We start from the raw sequence: 22,241 nt of genomic DNA on the forward strand, positions 1-22,241 counted from the left end.
AATGGGCTGTGCCAGTGACCTTTCTGGGGCAGAACGCTGGTTAAAAACGGCCCAGATACTTCAAGTGGGCACTTGTGAGGCTGTGCAGTGAGCTGTGGTGGGGATTGCAGCCGCCTCCTCTGTCTCCCCAGAGAGGCTCTGTGGAAGTAAAGCTGTCTTATGGGGCTTTGGATTCAGACCTCAGTTTTCTCAGAGGAGAGGGTGCCAAGGGCAGGTGCCCAGGAGCAGACCTGCCTTTTGTTTGCTCTGCTGCCAGGATCCTGGTAGGAGAATGAAGTGAGTGAATATTGCAGCCACATTTTGGTATTTTCGCTAATGTATCCTGTTCCTGCTTCTGCTCTGCTATGAGGCTCTACGTCCCTCAGCCATCCAGCTGGGCCAAAAACAAAAGTTAGTCTTCCTGCTCCTTTGTCCTCCAGCTTGCTCCCTCCCACTGGGTTCTCCGCAGTCTCCCTATAGGTCTGGCCTTCTGCCTAAAGCAGGGATTTGTCCTGAGAGGCACCACAGTTTACTCAGTCCTTCACTTGTCTTTTGCTTCCTGGTGAGGATTTGTTTTTGTTCCCTCTTCCTTTGTCACCTTTCCAGATTGAAATACATACCTCACTGTCATTTTGCCATTCCCGAAATTAGAAAGAAAGCCAATAGGAAAATAGGAAAATGGCATTAACCTGTTATTATTGTAATTGTCATTCCCTCGAGGAAGCATCTAATTGTATTAAGTGGCCTGTGGTGACAACAGGGAACAGGCAGTTTTCGTACAGAAATGCCCTTGGTTCTTGGGCTTCCCCAGTGGCTCAGATGGTAAAGAATCTGCCTGCAATGAGGGAGATCCAGATTTGATCCCTGGGTTGGGAAGATCCCATGGAGAAGGGAATGGCTACCCAATCCAGGATTATTGCCTAGAGAATTCCATGGACAGAGGAGACTGGTGAGCTGCAGTCCACGGGGTTGCAAACAGTTGGACATGACTGAGCGACTTCCACTTTTTTCTTAGAGCCTTAAGGGTTTGATACCAAGAACCATGGACACTCATATGCAATGGAAGGGACCAAATGTCCTAATTTTGGGGGGTTGATCCTGACTTCTTTCGGTCTTTAATTCCCCCATCTTTTACTCTGAGACTCTAGGTCTGTCTCTTGAGCTCTCTTGGCTTCAAGTAGGGATAATGAGATCTTATCTGAAGTCAGGGGTTTCCCATTTGGCGCTAGTGGTAAAGAACCCACCTGCCGATGCAGGAGACATAAGAGACCAATATTTGATCCCCGGGCCGGGAAGATCCCCTGGAAGAGGGCATGGAAACCCACTCCAGTACTCTTTGCCTGAAGAATCCCATGGACAGAGGAGACTGGCAGGCTACAGTCCATGGGGTTGTAAAAAGTCAGACACAACTGAAGCGACTTAGCATGCATGCACCTGATGTCAGCAGCAGGACCACGTGATCTCTGAAGGCCCCTCAGAGCCATTTAGACTGTGAGGTGCTATGGGAATAATACCACTCTAACACTTTCGGAGTACTAAAATCCACAATTTTATGAATATTCTTTATTCAAAGGTCCCCAAAACAAAGTAAAAGTCCAGCAGAATTTCAGAATTCCCACTCTCCAAGGAAGCCTTATGAGATAAGAAAACAGTGTTAAAAGAAACGAGATAATATATCCGAATGTTATTATTGTTTAGTCACTCAGTCGCGTCTGACTCCGCGACCCCACAAACTGTAGCCCACCATGCATCTCTGTCCATGGGATTTCCCAGGCAAGAATACTGGAGAGGGTTGTCATTTCCTCTTCCAGGGGATCTTTCCAACCCAGGGATCCAACCTTCATCTCCTGCATTGCCGAGTGGGTTCTTTACCACTGAGCCATCTGAGAAGTCCATACATCAGAATACAGGTCTCTAAAATGTGCATCACTGCATTGGACAGTTGCAGTGGGGGCTTCATAGCTCTTTTTCCAGGTGACCCTGGGACAGAAGTCTTATATGAACCAGGACTGTGCTAACCACTCCATATATGTTGCCATTTAATGTTTCGACAAAACTTGCGTGGTGTACACATTTAGAAATGAGGAAGCTGAAATCCAGGAAATTAACTAACTCAAGCTAAGTAATGGTAAAGAGGACCTTCAAACTCAGTTGATCTGACACCAGCGCTCATACTCTAAATCACATTTAATGCTTGTCTTTCTGTGTAGACACCAGGAATCTTATTTATGGGAGGAGTCTGTTAGTGATGGCTAGGTTCTGGGAACTTGTGCATAAAAAATTAAGAATCCGTAAAGAATGTCACCTAACTGGATGCTTGGAGGGCAGAGGGATTTGGAGAGGGTGGAGGTGTGTGAGCTCTCGTAGCACTCTGGTCTTGCCATCAGGAAAGCTTTCTCAGGTGTTCTGGTCCTGAGCTATCTTTTTAAAGCATGTCTAAGGTTGAAGGTTGAAATTAAGAGCGTGCTCCTTGGAGGCAGGACCGTTCCTTTGGGAACTGCAGGGTGTGGTGGTGAGGTGAGGACACAGGCAGGCAGAGCAGCGGCCGGATGGACGGCAGCAGCAGGGAGCCTGACAGCTGTGGGGGCAGAACCCTGCACAGCTGTCTGGGGGCGTGGAGGCCCGCGGGGCCGGGCGTGGAGATCCGCAGAGCAGACTGGCAGGGCACACAGAGCCTAGTGCCATTGCGATGCGTCATCTGTGCTCCAGGTGGCTAGGACTTGGGGAAATGACTGTTACCCTGCATGCAGATGGATCTGTTATGTTTAGAACATCTTCCTCCTAATGGGCTGTCTAAGTGTACTCTTCTACTGCTGTAGCTGCCTTTCCAAGGTGCATTCCAAGTTTTCTGTTGTGTTTAGGATGGGCAGTGAGCCCAGTGAACTTTAGAGAGGGGGCCCTTTGTGCTAACCATAACCACCAAGCATTATGACTTAGTCACGTGGCATTGGAGGGACTGATGTTGAGGCTGAGACTCCAATACTTTGGCCACCTGATGTGAAGAACTGACTCATTTGAAAAGACCCTGATGTTGGGAAAGATTGAAGGTTTGAGGAGAAGGGGATGACAGAGGATGAGATGGCTGGATGGCATCAATGACTCGATGGACATGAGTTTGAGTAGACTCCGGGAGTTGGTGATGGACAGGGAGGCCTGGCGTGCTGCAGTCCATGGGGTCACAGAGTCGGACATGACTGAGCAACTGAACTGTGGGATCAGGTACGCACTTTCTTTCTCAGAGGACATTGAGTCCTTGACCCTCTGGTGATGGCAGAAGGCCCAGGGGTTCGTTGCAACCCTTCTCTGATGCTCTTGTCCCCTTCCTGTCATGTGACTGGGATCTCCTGATGCTTCATTGAGTTTTGGTCTGCAACAGAGGGAGGGAACCCAGTTTGGCTCAGTCCTTTCTTGATGACTGCATGAAGTTGGCCTTACTCTCTGGTGTGGAAAGCCACAAAGCCAGGAGGCCTGTGCCAGGGCCTCCTTCGTGGATGATGGTGATCATGCAGTGATGCTCCCTGGAGGGAAAGCCTTTGGATTGGAACACCCATTTCCCACTGGTGCTGGGCTCAGTGGAGGGCTTCTCCTGGGCTAGGAGTGGGACCCAGGACAAATGTCTTCTCTTCCAGTCTTCGGTGCAAGATGTAGGTATCTAGATGCGGCCAACTGTTGCCAGGGGACCCACAGAGCCTTCAGATTTCCTGGCACGGGTGAAGTTCCTCCACACGAGAGGCTAGCTCCTGGGGTGATGGCCCAGCTGTGCTGAGGCCACTCCTGCCGTTGGCCTTCCTGAAGTTCAGGCCAACCACATGGGGCTCACAACACTGGGAACTCAAGCATGGCTTTTTCCCCAGCAATTCTTCACACAATTTTAATTTTAGCTGTTTTAAATTATGTAATGGACTCCTGCATACACTCTCTGTACACTTTTAAGCTTCACAAAGTGGAAATCCACCTTGACTACCATTCCTGATTCCATCTCCTCATTATCAGTTTATTTTATAGACTTTCAGATGTTTCCTCCTTGCATTTTTTCTCTATATATACATATATCATCCCACACAGTGTGGTTGTGTAATTGGTATCAGCTGTACATGCTGTATAAACTTTTTTGAAACACTTTCTTTACTCAACTATCTTAGCAGTTTTTCCAATCAGTATATGTATGTTTAGTCGCTGAGTCATGTCCAACTCTTTGCAACCCCATGGACTGCAGCATGCCAGGCTTCCCTGTCCTTCACTATCTCCCAGAGTTTGCTCAAATTCATGTCCACTGAGTCAGTGACACTAACCATCTCATCCTCTGCCACTGTCTGCTCCTTTTGCCTTGAACCTTTCCCAGCATCAGGGTCTTTTTGATTGAGTTGGCTTTTCACATCAAGTGGCCAAAATATTGAATCTTCAGCTTCAGCATCAGTGCTTCCAATGGATATTCAGGGTTGATTTCCTTTAAGATTGACTGGTTTGATCTTCTTGATGTCCAAGGGACTCTCAAGAGTGTTCTCCAGTGCCACAGTTTGAAAGCATCAGTTATTTGGTGCTCAACCTTCTTTATTGTCCAGGAGGAGATGGTGAAGGACAGGGAAGCTTGGCGTGCAGCAGTCCATGGGGTTGCAAAGAATCAGACACAACTGAGCAACTGAACAATAACAACAACACATCCATACATGACAACTGGAAAAACCATAGCTTCAACTATACAGAATTTTGTCGACAAAGTGATGTCTCTTCTTTATAACACACTGTCTAATTTTGTCATAGCTTTCCTTCCAAGGAGCAATCGTCTTTTAATTTCATGGCTGCAATCACCATCTGCAGTGACTTTGGAACCCAAGAAAAGCAAATCTGTCATTGCTTCCACTTTTTCCCCTTCTATTTGCCATGAAGTGATGGGACCAGATGCTGTGATCTTAGTTCTTTGAATGTTGAGTTTCAAGCCAGCCTTTTCACTCTCATTTACCATCATCAAGACTCTTTAGTTCCTCTTCACTCTCTGCCATTAGAGTGGTAATTCTCTTAACTGTTGCAGAGTATTCCATAATATATCATATTATGGGATACTGTGAACCAATGCTCCCTTTTTATGAAAATATTGGAGAATACCTCCGTATTGTCCTGAAATGAAATTCATAAATAATATATGATTAAAAAGCAATATAATGTTCTAGCTGTAATAAAAGGATACAAAGAAAAACAATGTATAATAAATTAACATCTACATTGATATACAAATGACTTGGGCACACTGAAGCAGATGACATCATCACGTAGACAGATGCTGTACCTCTTTATAGACTCAAGTGAGTGCTACAGTCCCCAGTGCAGACAGATTTGGGTGTGATTTGATGCTAAATTAAATACCCTGGATGACATTGCCAATGACTTCATGATTTTTCTGAGATGATGAACAACTCATGGTAAAGATTCAAGCTAAACAAAGTTCCAATGTGTCTCAGTTTATTTGGTGGTTCCATTCTTAGAAATCATCATCTATTAAAATTGTGCAAAAATTGATTTGTGTTTATATGTAGTGGAGTTAAGTTTTTGGCTCAGATGTTTTTCACCAACAAGGCTGTGACGGGACACCCAAAATCCTTGATGGATGGGGAAAATTCTTCATTGCATGAGATATGTTGTGGCCCCCAACCAATCCATACCAATAGTAACCCCAAAGATCATGACAGTCAATGCCTGTGTAAATTTCCTAAACATCTCCAGTCATTTAATGGAGACATTTATGCTTTTATTTTTTCCTCTATGTTTTTGCTATTATAAACAAAGTAGTAAAGAGAATCCTTATATTTTCAGTCTTGTGCACATGTCAGAACAGTTTTTCCCAGAAATATAAATCCTCAAGTCACTTCACCTGAGGTTCAAGTTGACACATGATTTTCCCCATCCATCAAGGATTCTGGGTATCCTGTCACAGCCTTGTTGGTGAAAAACATCTGAGCCAAAAACTTAACTCCACTATATATAAACACAAATCAATTTTTGCATAATTTTAATAGATGATGATTTCTAAGAATGGAACCACCAAGTAAACTGAGACACATTGAAACTTTGTTTAGCTTGAACAACCCTCACAGGTTGGCTGGGGTGTGAAATGTGACTTCTCTGCAGGATGGCTCTTTCTGTTCCACTTTTTCTTCTTCCCAGGGAACCCCAGCCTGGGTCAGAGCTGATTCTTGTTCACTGGGAAAATGCAGAGCCATGGCTTCCCCTCCATCTCCAGAAAAACAGCCCTCCTCTGGATCAGCTGCTCTTACCTGTCCTTCTTTTTTTTTTAAAAATGACTTTATATATTGATTTTTGGCTGTGGTGGGTCGTTGCTGTGTGCAGGCTTTCTCTAATTGTGGCAAGAGGGGCACTCTTCGTCGCAGCGTGCAGCCTTCTCATTGCCGTGGCTTCTCTCGTTGCAGAGCATAGGCTCTTGGGCACATGGAATTCAGCAGTTGCAGCACGCAGGCTCGGTAGTCGCGGCTCTCAGGCTTAGTTGCTCCTGGGCACGTGGGATCTTCCCAGACCAGGGCTCAAACCCGTGTACTCTGCATTGGCAGGTGAATTCCCATCTACTGTAGCACCAGGGAAGTCCTCTTTCCTGTCCTTCTAACAAAGGCAGCACCTTCATGATTTCCAGGAGTTTGCCCCCACTCTCCCCATGTATCAGATTCAGAATATGAGCAGAATTTGTTATTATCAGATTGATTTTTGGATTAATGAGGTATCTTCCTTGTGCATATTGGTGCTGATGAGTCACTGTAAGGCGTTTCTTGGAGAGAGGGTGAAGTTGGACATTTTCTCAGAGAGACTGATGGAAAAGAAAGAGGTCTAAAGTTCTCCCACGGTGACTGGAAAAGAGAGAGAAGAGTCAGGAACAGGGACTCTCAGACTGGCAGAGAACTTTGAGGAGAGTTTGTTCGAGTCTTTGATGCCCATTCCACGCGAGAGACCCCTTAGGAAGCCTCGGATGAAGCAGGGGCTGCTGAATGTTCTGAGGGAAAGCAGCAGTTTCAGAACCTTACAAAGAAGACCGTGCAAGATTTGAGATTTGTACTTTAGTAAGAAGCATAAAAGGCTTTTCATTTATTTATTTATTTAAATGAAGAAAGGCATTGCAACAGGAAAGTTGTGAAAACAGGTTTCCCTTCAGAAAAGGACAACAGTAGAAAACTTGAGTTTGCATTTTGTTTCTGCTGTTTTGTCTGCTTCTCATATGCGGGTTGTGCTTGTTTTCCTAAATAACTAACATGCAGGCTTCAGCAATGGACAAAATATTTTTATGTATATTGCCTGGTCCAAAATTCACAAACTTGCCGGGTATTTATTATTAAATTGTACTCTCTGAGGTTGAAAGCGAGGAGGAGATTTAATCCAATGTTGCATGTTGAGAGAATGACAGAAGTAAAATCAAGCCCAGGTCTTCTGAAACTTAATTATATGCCCTTTACAAGAAACTGGCTGTATGTTAATTTAACTCATAGAATGTTAAGATGAGCATTTATTTTCATAACTTTCTTTGGAATGTCATGATAGTTTATTAGATTCTCTCTAATGTTTGCCTGCTTGGGCATATTTATTCATTGCCACCTGTTGGTAAATAAATAAATATTATGGGGAAGAGGAGAAACAGGGAGATGACAAAGCACTTGTTAGTTACTCCAAACAGCAATCTTGGTTCAGAAATTTGAGATTCAGTCACTGAAAAATGGCAAGTAGATAGAGCTGATTTATTCTGGCCCCACTGGGCAATGGAAAATACTGTCAAGCAATATGGCTTTCTGATTTTCCATCCAGGGTAAAGGCAGAGTTATAGGAGCGTCATAATATTTTCCTGAGGGGGGAAAAAACAAAACCAACAAAGGCATAGACAGTGTATCTAATAATAAAGAGCAAAATCTGGAGCACACATGGCGTCCTTAAATAAGATTAAATGAGAAAATGCTGTATGCAAACGTGCTTAGCTTAATGCCAGCCACAAATTAGGCTTTCATTGAATGTTGGTTCACTCTGAGGTTATATTGCTTTCCTAGAACTCCCTACTTAATAATCTGTGATTTAGAAAAATATTTCTCTCCTTTTTTTTTTTTTTTGGCCTCACAGCTTCCAGAATCTTAGTTCTGAAACCTCGCCCTTGGCAGTGAAAGCAGAGTCCTAACTACTAGAACACTAAGGAATTCCCTCTCCTCTTACTTTTATTACTGGTCTGATGGGGAAAAACTATCGAATCCAGTAAGCTACCTGCCTGGGAGGCCAGTGCCCATTCCCTATTGGCTCCGCACTCACCCAGTCTTCCTGCCACCATTCTGCAATCCTTCCCTACCTTCCCACCCAGGTAGAAGCCATCATGGCTGCCAGCTGAAATCCCTTGTTTTCCTTCATTTCTGCAGATGCAGACAAAGTGATGGGAATTTTCTGTGGGGATTGTCAGGAGGAGCTGGAAAACTGGGAATGCCTTTTATCTTCCAGCTTTATTGAGATATAATTTGTGCATGACACTGTATTAATATTTGCTTAAGGTATACAGCATAATGTTTTGACATACAAACCTCATGAAGTGGTTATCACATTAAGTTTAGTGGCCATCCATCATCTCATATAGATACAAAATTAAAGAAATAGAGAATTTTTTTTTCCTTGTGGTGAGAACTCTTAGGATTTACTCTGTTAACTTTCATGTATAACATACTGCAGTGTTAATTATGTTTATTATGTTGTACTTTATATCCCTAGCATTTGTTTAGCTTATCACTGGAAGTCTGTACCTTTCAACCACTTCCAGTAACTACTTCTGATCTCTTCTTCTATGAGTTTGTTTTTGAAGTATAATTGACTTACAACACTACGTTAGTTCCTGGTACACAACATAATGATTCAATATTTCTATACATTTCAAAATGATCACCATGATAAGTCTAGTTACCATGTGTCGCTACACGAAGATATTATATAATTATTGACTGTGTTCCCCACACTGCACATTTTATACTTGTGATTCATTTATTTTGTAATTGGGAGTTTGTACCTATTAACCTCCCTCATCTATTTCCCGATCCCCACCAACAATCCCATGCTTGTCCTCTGTACTTATGACTTTTGTTTCCACTTTGTTATGTTATGTTTGTTTTTTTTTTTTTTTTAGATTCTATACACTAGTGAAATCATACAATATTTGTCTTTCTCTGAGTTAGTTCACTTAACATAATACTGTCGAGGCCCATCCACGTTGTTGCAAATGGCAGCATTGTTTTTTATTTTTGGCTGCATGGGGTCTTTGCTGTGGTGCTTGAGCTTTCTCTAGTTGTGGCAAGGTGGGGCTAGTCTTCATGTGATATTTGGGCTTCTCACTGCGGTGGCTTCTCTTGTAGACCATGGGCTCTAGAGCTCACAGGCTTAGCTGCCCCATGGCATGTGGAATCTTCCCAGACCAGGGATTGAACCCGTGTCCCCTGCATTGGCAGATGGATTCTTAACCACCGAACTACCAGGGAAGTCTGCAACATTTTTTTTTAATAACTGAATAATATTCCACTAGATATATCACATTTTCTTTATCTGTTCATCCTTTGATGGGCACTTTGGTTGCTTCCATATCTTGTTTATGTTTTAAAAAAAAAACTCTTTCTCTTCTCCATTGAATCTAAGAGGAAATATGTGAGCTTCCATATATGTGGGAACACATTGGAAGAACACAGTGTGTTCTTGCCTCTTTATTTTATCCCCAAATTCCCACTAATGGTGGTATATAGGTCAGCACATTTTGGCCTCATCCCAAGAAGTGTTGCACAGTCTCTGCCACCAACACTCCCTTCACCCTACACCTCCAGGAAGTTGAATGGTGCTGAATGGTGGAGGTGGGGGTGTGTTCAAGGAGACAAGGAGGCACAAGATGGAAGGGGGTTGGAAAGAAAAAAATCAGGAGAAAAATCACCATTTGAAAAATGGAAATCTTAGATTATGGTTTTTTTGAAGCAAAATGATTAAGCCATTTTAGAAACATGACTCATATTGACTTCTACCCTTTCTGCCTCCAAAAGATTATGAAAAACACATACTTGGAAGATTTTAATAAAATTATGAGTAATATTAGATCATTTTAATTCCTGTTTATGGAGGACAGCAGTCCAATACTTAATTGCAAGAGGAAAATAAATCCGTGCTTCTAAGAGGCACTGCCATTTACAAAAACCAAGGAAGAGTCACTGGCTGTTTTAGTTTATAGCCTTCTACTTATTGCCTTTTCTCACTTTTCCTTAAAATTTCATCAAAATAGTGTGTCTCATTTAAAGAGCCAGATTTCTACCAATTTGTTTTAAAAATAGTGGTTCTTGCTCCCATCTTCTTCTATTCCCCCTTTCCCAAGGCAACTACTTTCACTTTCTTTCACACGTGTGTGTATATGTGTTTATGTGTGTGTTTCTGTCCTTGTCTCTAAACTAAATGTTTGCATTGCTACTTTTGATTTTTCAGTCTTAGGCATTCATTCCACTATGGAATGCCTTCTTTCCTTCATTTCCATGGCAGACCCTTTCATCCCACTTTTCAATATAATTTGTGATGTTGGCTAGATCGGTTTTCAGTGTTTGAAATATTATGACTGTGACATGATAAGAAATACACATTTGGTCCCTGCCTGCAGTTCCTGACACAGGATTCCTAAACCCTGTACAAGGATCCTAAACCTTATAATTTCCTGAGCATCTTTTGTTCTCATACATGGTCTTTGATTCCAATTTCTGACAAAGGAGTTTCTAAGATCCTTTGGCATCTCTGGAGTGATAAGAGTGACTCTGTATGCTAATGAAAATGACCGGGTACACCGGCTTCAGGATGGGAATGGTCACCAGAAAGACCCAGGCTTGATTAGAAGACTGGAATTTTCAGCTCCATCTCCAACCTCAGGAAGGGGAGAGGGGCTGAAGATTGAGTTAAACACCAGTGGTCAAAGATTTAATCCATCTTACCCATATAAAGGGATTCTCAGGTGACACAAAGGTAAAGAATCCATCTGCCAATGCAGGAGATGCAAGAGACGAGGGTTTGATCCCTGAGTCGGGAAGATCCTCTGGGGAAGGAAATAGCAACCCATTCCAGTGTTCTTGCCTGGAAAATTCCATGGACAGAGGAGCCTGGTGGGCTATAGTCCATGGGGTTGCAAAGAGTCAGATATGACTGAGCACACATGAATCCACATAACAGAACCTCCCGCGTGCTGAAACAATGGATAACTACACTCAGAAGCTGTCTGCATCTCGTCTTGTTAAGAAGAAACAGGTCCCGAATGGAGTCATTGTGTTAAGGCCCTATATCAGCAAACCAAGACTTAAATACCTAACCTAACCACAGTTACAACCTCTCCCAGAAACTTAACCTCTAACCAGTCAACCTGGAATCATCTGGTCAACAATAATGAGATATTCCACTGGATGGGCCCCTTGTGTTTCCCTTAGGAGGGCAACTTTGCCTGAAACAATGCATTCTTTCTGTTAATAAGTTTCCTTTTTTCCTCCTCCTCTCCACTTTTAGAAACCTTTACTTTTCTATTGCTGGGTGGAACTTTTTTCTACTACTGGAATAGATGGCATGCTGCCCGATTCATTGTTCAATAAAAAATTCAATTTTTTGAGTTTTTTAAAAAAACTTTTATTCAATTAGATCTTAAATTTTACTCTGATAAATTTTTTTTAAACAGTCCTATGTAGCTTTTCATCTAGCTGTTCATCTGAATCCTTTATAATGAACCCATAAATGTAAGTTAACTGTTCCCTTAAGTTCTGTGAGCTGTTAAAGCAAATTTCTTGATGGCTCAGCTGTATAGAATACACCTGTAGTGCAGGAGTCTTGGGTTCGATCCCTAGGTTGGGAAGATCCCCTGGAGGATGAAATGGCAACCTACTCCAGTATTCTTGCTGGGAAAATTCCATGAACAGAGGAGAGTTGGACACAATTGAGTGACTGAGCATACATTAAACCTAAAGTGGTGGTGTGGGAGCCCTTAATTTATAGCTGGTTGGTCAGAAGTACAGATGACAAGTGAGGAGCAGTCTTGTGGGACTAAACTCTTAACCTGTGGGTCTGCACTAGCTTCGAGTAGTCCCTGTCAGAATTCAACTGTAAAATCTCCAGATGATGACTGGAGACTGGAAAACTGGTTGGTGTGAGACCCTCTCTCACCACCCCACCGCCTCAATTTGATGTCAGAAGTGTGGTGAGTGGAGAAACATGTTTTCTTTCCATGTTTATGTAAATGTTATTCATGATGGAACCATGTAGTTTTAGCAATATTTTTTCCTCTGGCTTTCTGTTCAGCTAGTAATTGCCTTGTTTTGTTTGCCTTTGCTCTCAAACTCTTTGTCAGTGGTTTAAATCTTTCTCAACATTTTTGGGCTCATCAGATATTCCAAGATTTTATTTGTCTGAGAAAGTCTCTTCTGGAGCCTCATGTCCTGCTTCTAAATGGACACATCCCCATGTCTGGTGCGCCTCCATTCATTTTGAGATCCATCTTCATTCATCCAATTGACCCCTTTACGTCTCTCTTATTTCAGATCTTGCATTGTCTGTACCCCATGTCTTCTTTTACCATAGAGTGCTCACTCACTTTGGAAGAGTAGTTCCCAGAGAAAGTAAAGTTTGAGACTTGGCTTGTCAGAAAAGTCTTTATTTCGCTCTTGCACTTGAATATCCAAATAGAGAGTCTAGGTTAGAGACAGTTCTTACATTGCTTTCTATCTTAAAAAATTGCTTTCAAGAAGACTAAAATCACTCAATTTCTAATATTCTGGATTTGGTGTTCTCCTCCCTCTTTAAAGTGTGTAGGATCTTCTTAGTATTCTGAAATTTTATCATGATGTGCTAGATACTTCGTGGATCCTTTAATATGAAGATCCATATTCTTTAGTTCTGGGAATTTCTCTTCACTTATTTTGTTGATGGTTTTCTGCCCTCCATTTATTATTTCTCTCTCTCTCTCTTTTTTAGAATTCCTATTACTCGGGCATTGGATATTGTGGACTGGTGTTCTTTCGTTTTTCAGCTACATTTTTTTTGGCTGTACTTCCTGAGATACTTCATAGATTTTATTTTCCAACTCTTCTACTGAGTTTTAAATTTCAGATATGCTTTTAATTAAAAAGAGCTCTATTTTTGAAAAATTTGAGTGTTTCTTTTAAACAACATGGCATTGTTTTATATGATTTTGTCATTGTCTCTTAATTCTCTGGGAATATTGATATTGGTGAGTGGAGGGAGGGTTATCTTACTTTGCTTTTTTCTCCAAGTAGCTGTTTTATTTCTTTGTTTTAGTTTTATCTTCCATCTTTTCCCAGATGTCGCAAACTCCTCATTGTCTGTTCTGTTGAATAAGGGATGGAGAGGTTGGTTGGGAACCAAGCTCATGATTGTTACTTGCTGATTTTCACTGTAAAGTGAGTAGTATTTATCTACCAAATTTTCCAGCTTTTGATATATCTTTGCCTCATATGTATTTGGTATACACCCAGCTCAGAGATCCTGTTTCACTCTCCCCAGAAAATACACCTCAGGTGTTTTCCTGGGATAGGCAGGAGCGGTTGCCCAATTACACCAAAGGGAAGAAGTGATCTCAGAATCTGAACCAAATTTTTTTTTATCAGAATCAAAAAAAAATTGATTTTTTTGCTAATTTTTGCCATTTTTCTTTGATGGTTCCTGGTGCTGACAATCCTGAGTAAAAGATTATTTCTTGACTTTTCCTTCTGCCTACACGGAGTTCAGTTTCCTCAGCTCTGCTATCTTTTACCACTCTTCCATCGACACTCTTTCTGGCCTCTCAAATGTTTGTGCTGTCATTATGAGTCGGTGCCTTGAAAATAATTTTTTAACAATTCTCTTACAGTCAATTTAGAAGAATTTTGGAAGGGAGTGAAAGATGATGTGTTGACTCCATCTGTCTTTTTCCTTTCAGTAACTTTTGATCTAGAACTGTAGTTTCAAATTTGTTTTTTTCAGTGGAGTTCTGTCTGCAAAATGAGAAACTGTGCCTCTACTTTCTCACTTCTCCTTTCCCCTTTCACTGCTATCTGGAGCCCATGGGAGGCATGGCTTGTAAACCACAGATTAGAAGTTGTTGAACATGATTTCTCTCTCCAGTAGACATTTGAGTGAAGTTTATGGCAGTATGGAAGGAGCATTGATTTATTCCTTAAGAGATTTGTTGTATTGATTCCAATTTGCTCAAATGGCAGAAGACAGAAGGAAATATTCAAAAATTTTTGACTTGGAATAAAATTGGACTCTGCTCCTCCTTGTGGGCTAAACTCATCATCATAAAAACAACTTTAAAATGTTATTTTTATTTGACAGGAAACTGTGTCAGTTCAGTTCAGTCGCTCAGTTGTGTCTGACTCTTTGCGACCCCATGAATCACAGCACACCAGGCCTCCCTGTCCATCACTAACTCCCGGAGTTCACTCAGACTCACGTCCATCGAATCAGTGATGCCATCCAGCCATCTCGTCCTCTGTCGTCCCCTTCTCCTCCTGCCCCCACTCCCTCCCAGCATCAGAGTCTTCTCCAATGAGTCAACTCTTCGCATGAGGTGGCCAAAGGACTGGAGTTTCAGCTTTAGCATAATTCCTTCCAAAGAAATCCCAGAGCTGATCTCCTTCAGAATGGACTGGTTGGATCTCCTTGCAGTCCAAGGGACTCTCAAGAGTCTTCTCCAACACCACAGTTCAAAAGCATCAATTCTTCGGTGCTCGTCTTCGGCGCTCAGCCTTCTTCACAGTCCAACTCTCACATCCATACATGACCACTGGAAAAACCATAGCCTTGACTAGACAGACCTTTGTTGGCAAAGTAATGTCTTTGCTTTTGTATATGCTATCTAGGTTGGTCATAACTTTCCTTCCAAGGAGTAAGCATCTTTTAATTTCATGGCTCAGTCACCATCTGCAGTGATTTTGGAGCCCAGAAAAATAAAGTCTGACACTGTTTCCACTGTTTCCCCATCTGTTTCCCATGAAGTGATGGGACCGGATCCCATGATCTTCGTTTTCTGAATGTTGAGCTTTAAGCCAACTTTTTCACTCTCCACTTTCATCAAGAGGCTTTTGAGTTCCTCTTCACTTTCTGCCATAAGGGTGGTGGTATCTGCATATCTGAGGTTATTGATATTTCTCCCGGCAATCTTGATTCCAGCTTCTGCTTCTTCCAGCCCAGCGTTTCTCATGATGTACTCTGCATATAAGTTAAATAAGCAGGGTGACAATATACAGCCTTGACGTCCTCCTTTTCCTATTTGGAACCAGTCTGTTGTTCCATGTCCAGTTCTAACTGTTGCTTCCTGACCTGCATACAAATTTCTCAAGAGGCAGGTCAGGTGGTCTGGTATTCCCATCTCTTTCAGAATTTTCCACAGATTATTGTGATCCACATAGTCAAAGGCTTTGGCATAGTCAATAAAGCAGAAATAGATGTTTTTTTCTGGAACTCTCTTTCTTTTTCCATGATCCAGCAGATGTTGGCAATTTGATCTCTGGTTCCTCTGCCTTTTCTAAAACCAGCTTAAACATCAGGAAGTTCACGGTTCAAGTATTGCTGAAGCCTGGCTTGGAGGATTTTGAGCATTACTTTAACTAGCGTGTGAGATGAGTGCAATTGTGCGGTAGTTTGAACATTCTTTGGCATTGCCTTTCTTTGGGATTGGAATGAAAACTGACCTTTTCCAGTCCTGTGGCCACTGCTGCGTTTTCCAAATTTGCTGGCATATTGAGTGCAGCACTGTGTAAATTTATCTAAATATTAAACAATGTTTAACTTGCTTATGAATGTGAAAGAGAAAGTCACTTAGCTGTGTCTGACTTTGCAACCCCATGGACTATATAGTCCATGGAATTCTCCAGTCCAGAATACTGGAGTGGGTAGCCTTTCCTTTTTCCAGGGGATCTTTCCAATCTAGGGATTGAACCCAGGTCTCCTGCATTGCAGGCAGATTCTTTACCAGCTGAGCCCAAGGGAAGGGCAAGAATACTGGAGTGAGTAGTCTATCCCTTCTCAAGTGGACCTTCCTGACCTAGGAATTGAATCGGGGTCTCCTGCATTGCAGGTGGATTCTTTATCAACTGAACTATCAAGGAAGCCCAATTTGCTTATACCTTTTGTTAATTGAGGATGTTGGAAATTCCCAAATTACATTCAGAGAGCTAAAATGCTATTTCATACTGGATTGCTATTAGATCCAATGTTTTATCCCAAATTATTTCCCTAAATAGAAGAGTAAAAGGAAGGCTATAGGGTCAGAAAATTAGAGCTTATTGTGTATGAACAGCATTAAAACTGTGCATGATTTAGCCTCATATTTATGTGCAGTCCCATTAGCATTGCTATTTCCTTCCTTTTCCACCCTTCTGTGGCATAGACCATCAATTACCTGATGAAACTATGGAAGAATATGGGAGTTTTTGCACACTGAGTCATTCAAAGGCCCAGTGGGCAAAGGACACCAAGATTTAAAAACTTGCCAAATAAAATGTGTATTTTCCCATGCCTCTAAGATGACTCAATGACTATTTGAATGTAATAAGAAAAAATAAATAAGCTAATTAACAGAAACCACAAAAATTCCTTTATAAGTGTAGACCACCAAAATGAAAGAAGTGCAAATAGATCTTTTCAGAATCACCCATCTGGAATCTGACCTTCCAATGTTACTGGTTTGACACTAGCATCATCTCACAGAAGACTCAGGCATCATTTAAAAAAAAAAATTGACAACTGTGCTACCAGAAAGGGTTTTTAAGTTTCATTTGCAAGCATGAGACACTTTTAGAAGGGAGACACATGACCAAAGCTTGTGAGAAGCACTTGGTATTTTGATTACCTTTGTGTATTGGAAGGGTTCTCAAAAGACAACTTGAAGTGTTGCTCTATATGTGGCCTCTTTTGGAGGCAGGCCACGAATGGGATGTTGGTTCAAAATTATTCACAACCTAGTGACGGACAGGGAAGCCTGGCGTGCTGCAGTCCATGGGGTCGTGAAGAGTCGGACACAACTGAGTTCCTGAGCAACAACGGCAACCTACAAGTTGAGAGTTTTGCTTAATTAGGTGGGAGTTTTTAGGACTTCAAGCGTGGGAAGCAGGATCTCAAGTACCCTGAGAGAACCACTATGAGGAAAGGTGTGGTGGGGACAGGATATATAGGAGTTTTGCAACAAAGGGCTGGTAGTTTGAACATTGAAAGGTTATTGTTAAAGAAAATAAAATATCTCAAGCTAAGGAATTTAATGCTTTTCTATACATGGGAAGATGTAAGAGTCTGGGCTCACTGAAATCATTCCTTTGATTCGCACCTCAGCCATCTGGGGCTGGTATCCTGTTTTTCATATCCTAAGTTTCCTCAGGACTCTTTGTAGGGAGTGGCTGCAGCCTGATCACTGCTAGATGGCAGGTATTCTTTTCCTTCCTGAGTTTCTCAGGGCTCGCCTGCTCGTTATCGATTGGTGGCTGTAACTGTTGATGACAGTGACATCCTTTGTTCACTGATGTGATTGGCAATATTCCATTTATTGGGGACATGGGACCTCTCTAAGACATGTCTGGTGGAGCACTGAGAGATGGATGAGTAGGAACCTGCAGAATGGTATCCTTTCAACCTTTTTATAGAAGAGTATTGAAATGGGAAAAAACATTCACTTTATGTAGAGTCTTTAATGTAGAAAAGGAGAAGTCTTGGGAAAGACTGTTTTTGACAAAGCATAAGCTATGGTGACTGCGCAAGTCACATGAGTGTTGCCTGTGAAAGAAAGCACAGAACGCTTGGTTACATGTGACCACAACAGGGTGTGTGTGCCATGGCCTCAACTTGCTTTTGATGACATCATGAAGCTGGCCTTTCACCAAAGGACTCAGAGAAGAGCCAAAATGTTGTGAAACATGCAGAAGCCACTCATTGCTGCTGTCTTTGAGAAAAACCGGCAAAGAACTAAATCAAGTCACTGAAGTTGTGCTGCAAAACCATTGATCAGATTGGATGATCTACTCTTTGATTATCTTCTGAGAAAAATGAAGAAGCTCTTCAAGCAAGTGCCATAATCTCTCCCCCCCCCCCACCCACCGAAGTCTCCACTATAAATAGTTAACCATGGTTTTATTTACTTTAATTCTTTTACACATAGACCACTCCCCTGTGGAATCTTGATGAGACTGTGTAAAGCAGGAAGCAAGGCTATTAGCTGTGAGTTGTCTCAGGGCAGGCAGGGAGGGGTGGAAGGACCCTGACTCCAGAATCTTCCCTGCTTCTCCACCTATACCTCTGCTTTCCTGTACCCTCCTCTCTGTTGTTGTTTTGCCCCTTTTTGCTTGTCTGTTTTTCACGTGCATAGGATTCTTGCCCTTTACAATCCACTTTAGCTGGAAACCCACTTTATCTTTTTTAATGGTTACCTGACCCTGGGTTGGCTGATCTGAACCAACGTCCCTTTGTGTGGCTGGCGGTGGCAAAATGTGACATGTGTGAAGTCACTTTATAAATGGCAAGGTGATGTTCTAACAAGTTGGTTGTTATTATCTTCAGCATTGTTATCGCGTGTACAGATAGCTGTGTACAGATAGCTGTCTTTCCCTGAGGGCTCATTCTGAGCATTGTTCTCAGCTCCCCTGACCATCCTGCCGGCTCTTGCTCCCCTGGCTCCTACTGTGATGTCCACTCTGGATCTCATCTCCCTGTTGACCTCCTCTGTCTTTCCCTTCTTCTCATTATGATGTATCTGCTGCTGCTAAGTCACTTCAGTCGTGGCCGACTCTGTGTGACCCCATAGATGGCAGCCCACCAGGCTTCCCTGTCCCTGGGATTCTCCAGGCAAGAACCCTGGAGTGGGTTGCCATTTCCTTCTCCAATGCAGGAAACTGAAAACTGAAAGTGAAGTCACTCAGTTGTGTCCCATCCTCAGCGACCCCATGGACTGCAGCCTTCCAGGCGCCTCCGTCCATGGGATTTTCCAGGCAGAGTACTGGAGTGGGGTGCCACTCTCTTCATATGATGTATCTACTCCCTCACATATCCTCAGAGGCTTCTTAGAAAATGATTGATTTTGGTTTTCCAAACGCATTGACGCTAAAGTGTTAATGGCTAACAGATTTGATGTTAACACATCAGAGAAACTCAGGTTTTGGGTTGAGACTCCTTGAACTCCAATGTGTAGCCTGCCAGTGAAACTTTAGGCTGCAAGAGCAGTCACTGGAGGGGAGACGGAGCCTCTTCTTAGTGTTCCACGACTTGTGCGTATAGATGGGTCTTGGAAGGGTCACAGGAGTTTTGTGGTTATGGGAAGGAAACAAGCATAAGGACATGTTTTAAGGAAACGTTAGGAAAGAAATAGTATGCTGCTGCTACTGCTAAGTCACTTCAGTCGTGTCAGACTCTGTGTGACCTCATAGACGGCAGCCCACCAGTCTCTGCCGTCCCTGGGATTCTCCAGGCAAGAACACTGGAGTGGGTTGCCAGTTCCTCTCCAATGCATCAAAGTGAAAAGTGAAAGTGAAGTCAGTCGTGTCCAACTCTTCGCGACTCCATGGACTGCAGCCTACCAGGCTCCTCCCTCCATGGGATTCTCCAGGCAAGAGTACTGGAGTGGGGTGCTATTTCTCCAAAGAAATAGTATAGTGAGAAATAAAGTACAAAATATGAATATTCTCAATCACCCTTGGAGCGTCTATTCTGTTACCATTTCCCTACATCTGGCTCTGATAAAAAACAGGCAAATACAGGTTATGCAGACAGGGTGTCATTGAGCTAGGAGTGATTTGCATGCCAATCTTTTCAAATCCTGGAGGACCGATGGGAGTGTGATGGGTGTTTGGGAGGAGGGGAGGGGGTGGGGTGATGATGTTTGCTGGTAGCTCTGCTTTTGCCTGAATCCAAGGAGAGAGCCTCTGAATTTGGTCTCAACAGAGTGGCTTGGCCAGAGAGACTGTGCTTTCCGGTGGATGTACCTGGAGTAGGAGCTGAGTCTGAGCAGAGCCTACCTGGAGAAAATGCCCTCCTAGCCCATGTTGATATTCAAGGCCATCTTTTTCCTGGAGTCATTGGTTGCTGTGCTGCAGAATGGCTTCATAGTTACTGTGTTGAGTGGGGAGTGGGTGCGAAACCGGATGCTGCCCGCCGGTGACATGATTGTGGCCTGCCTGGCTGCCTCCTGGTTCTGTCTGCACGGGATGGCCCTCCTGAACAACATCATGGCCTCTTTTGGCTTTTGTTCCAAAATCAACTATTTCAGCATCCCCTGGGATTTCATCAACTGCCTCAGTTTCTGGCTGACTGCCTGGTTTGCTGTCTTCTACTGCGCGAAGATCTCCCTCTTCTCTTATCCCGTCTTCTTCTGGATAAAGTGGAGGATTTCTCGGTCGGTTCCCCAGCTGGTGCTGGGCTCCTTGATCTTATCTGGTCTGTCCGTCATCTCAGCTGCTGGGAATACAATTCTTGCCCAGATGACAGCTGCCCATATTTCCCATGGAAACGACACTCTGGCTGATAGAATACATGCTACCTATTTGCACTTTTTCTACCTCATATAATTATCATGTGGTTGGTTCCATTCCTCCTGTTCCTGGTGTCCACCCTCTTGCTCATGTTCTCACTGCTCCGGCACCTCTGGCAGATGCAGGACCACAGACCCAGCCCACGTGATCTCAGTACCTGGGCTCACACCATGGCCCTGAAGTCACTTGCCTTCTTCCTCATCTTCTACACCTTGTACTTCCTGTCCCTGGTTATCATTATGTACATCCCAGCCCTCTGGGAACACTGGCACTGGGCCTATAAGGTGGTGACCTACACTGGCATCTGTCTGCACTCCAGCATCTTGGTGCACAGCAGCCCCAAGCTGAGAAAGGCCCTGAAGAAGAGGCTTTGGCGAGCCCTGGACAAGGACCAGTTTGTCTCCAGTTATCAGTATCAATAGCTACTGTCACCGAACGAGCCCTGAGTGGCAAGAATGCACAAGGTTTGGGTGCTGTCTTTCACTCTTTTTCATTTCCCTCTTTCTTCCCCACTCTTTCTATGTCCCATTAATTCTTTTTCCATCCCTCTTTGTTTCTACCATCCCTTCCACTGCTCCTAGTTTCTTGTCTGGGTCCCGAATCACCTTGGACTAGGATGGTGGCCTCATTTCCACACAGGCCTCTCTCACTCTCTACACAAGGAACCCTAATAATATTCTCCAGTCCATACTGTCTTTACAGAGAACTGTGATGGTGGTCACTTGTTCTGTGGTCAACCTAAAGGGCTTTTTTGTTTTGTTGTTGTTTTGAATGCTGGCTTCCCTGGTGGCTCAGACAGTAAAGCGTCTACCTGCAATGCGGGAGACCTGGGTTCAATCCCTGGATCAGGAAGATCCCCTGGAGAAAGAAATGGCAACCCACTCTAGTACTCTTGCCTGGAAAATTCCACGGATGGAAGAGCCTGGTGGGCTGTAGTCCATGGGGTTGCAAAGAGTCAGACACTACTGAGCGATTTCACTTTCACTTGAATGGTGACATAGGTTGTCCCACACTCAAACTGCCCTCTGCATTCCTTCTCTGCTCTCAGAGCTCAGTGTCTCTACTGCAGCCTAGGAAGCTTCTTTCTGTCTCCCCACAGGCTCTTCCCCGCAGCCTGTGGCCCATCTTCAGTTCCTTCTTTCCTTTCTCTGTCATTCTTTGCCATTCTTTTCTTTTGTGCCCTGCTTAAGATCGGTCGCACTCAAGGAACTTTTTGAACCATTGAAGTCTGAGGATATATATGAGTTTTGTGCCACTATAGGTCCTGCCTGTGATTCTGTGTGTTTGCTCTATGTTGAATTAAAGCAAATTGTCTGATGTGGCAAAGCTTTTAGGTCTTGGCCAATAGAAGATAGAAGAGGAAAACAAAGGGAATTTGCTATAGTTCTTAATTTTGAGAATCTTACTCTTCCTGTCCACTCACCCAGGACGTTGGCCCTGGATATTGATGTCTAGGATGGTAGTCTATAAATTATGTTGTTTGCATATCAGAGTGTGTGCAAAATGATCCACTGGATGGAGAAAGGAAAATGTGACAACTTCAGTATATTTTTACTCTCATCTTTTTAATTGCAATTTTAATATGTATTTTATGATGTATTAATACATAACATATGAGCAGAGTATTACAAGCATATAAGTAAAATAAATAAATATGCATATGGTGGAATTCATGTTCATAGTTGTTTTCAACTGATGGAGTTTCCTATAAAAAAGTTTGAAGATCAAGGGACAAGAAAAGAT

General features: G+C 43.0%; 1 protein-coding gene across 1 annotated transcript; it reads left to right on the forward strand.

Annotated features, from left to right (window-relative positions):
* Positions 1-19,888: 19,888 nt before the first annotated feature.
* On the forward strand, positions 19,889-21,380 carry LOC129658721 (taste receptor type 2 member 134-like). The gene is given in 2 exon segments (XM_055589567.1): positions 19,889-20,523; positions 20,526-21,380. Coding segments are annotated over 2 exon segments (909 nt in total). The 5' UTR covers positions 19,889-20,009; the 3' UTR covers positions 20,921-21,380.
* Positions 21,381-22,241: the final 861 nt, after the last annotated feature.

This window comes from Bubalus kerabau, chromosome 8 (genome assembly GCF_029407905.1).
Source record: "Bubalus kerabau isolate K-KA32 ecotype Philippines breed swamp buffalo chromosome 8, PCC_UOA_SB_1v2, whole genome shotgun sequence".
In the NCBI taxonomy this organism is placed as follows: Eukaryota; Metazoa; Chordata; class Mammalia; order Artiodactyla; family Bovidae; genus Bubalus; species Bubalus kerabau.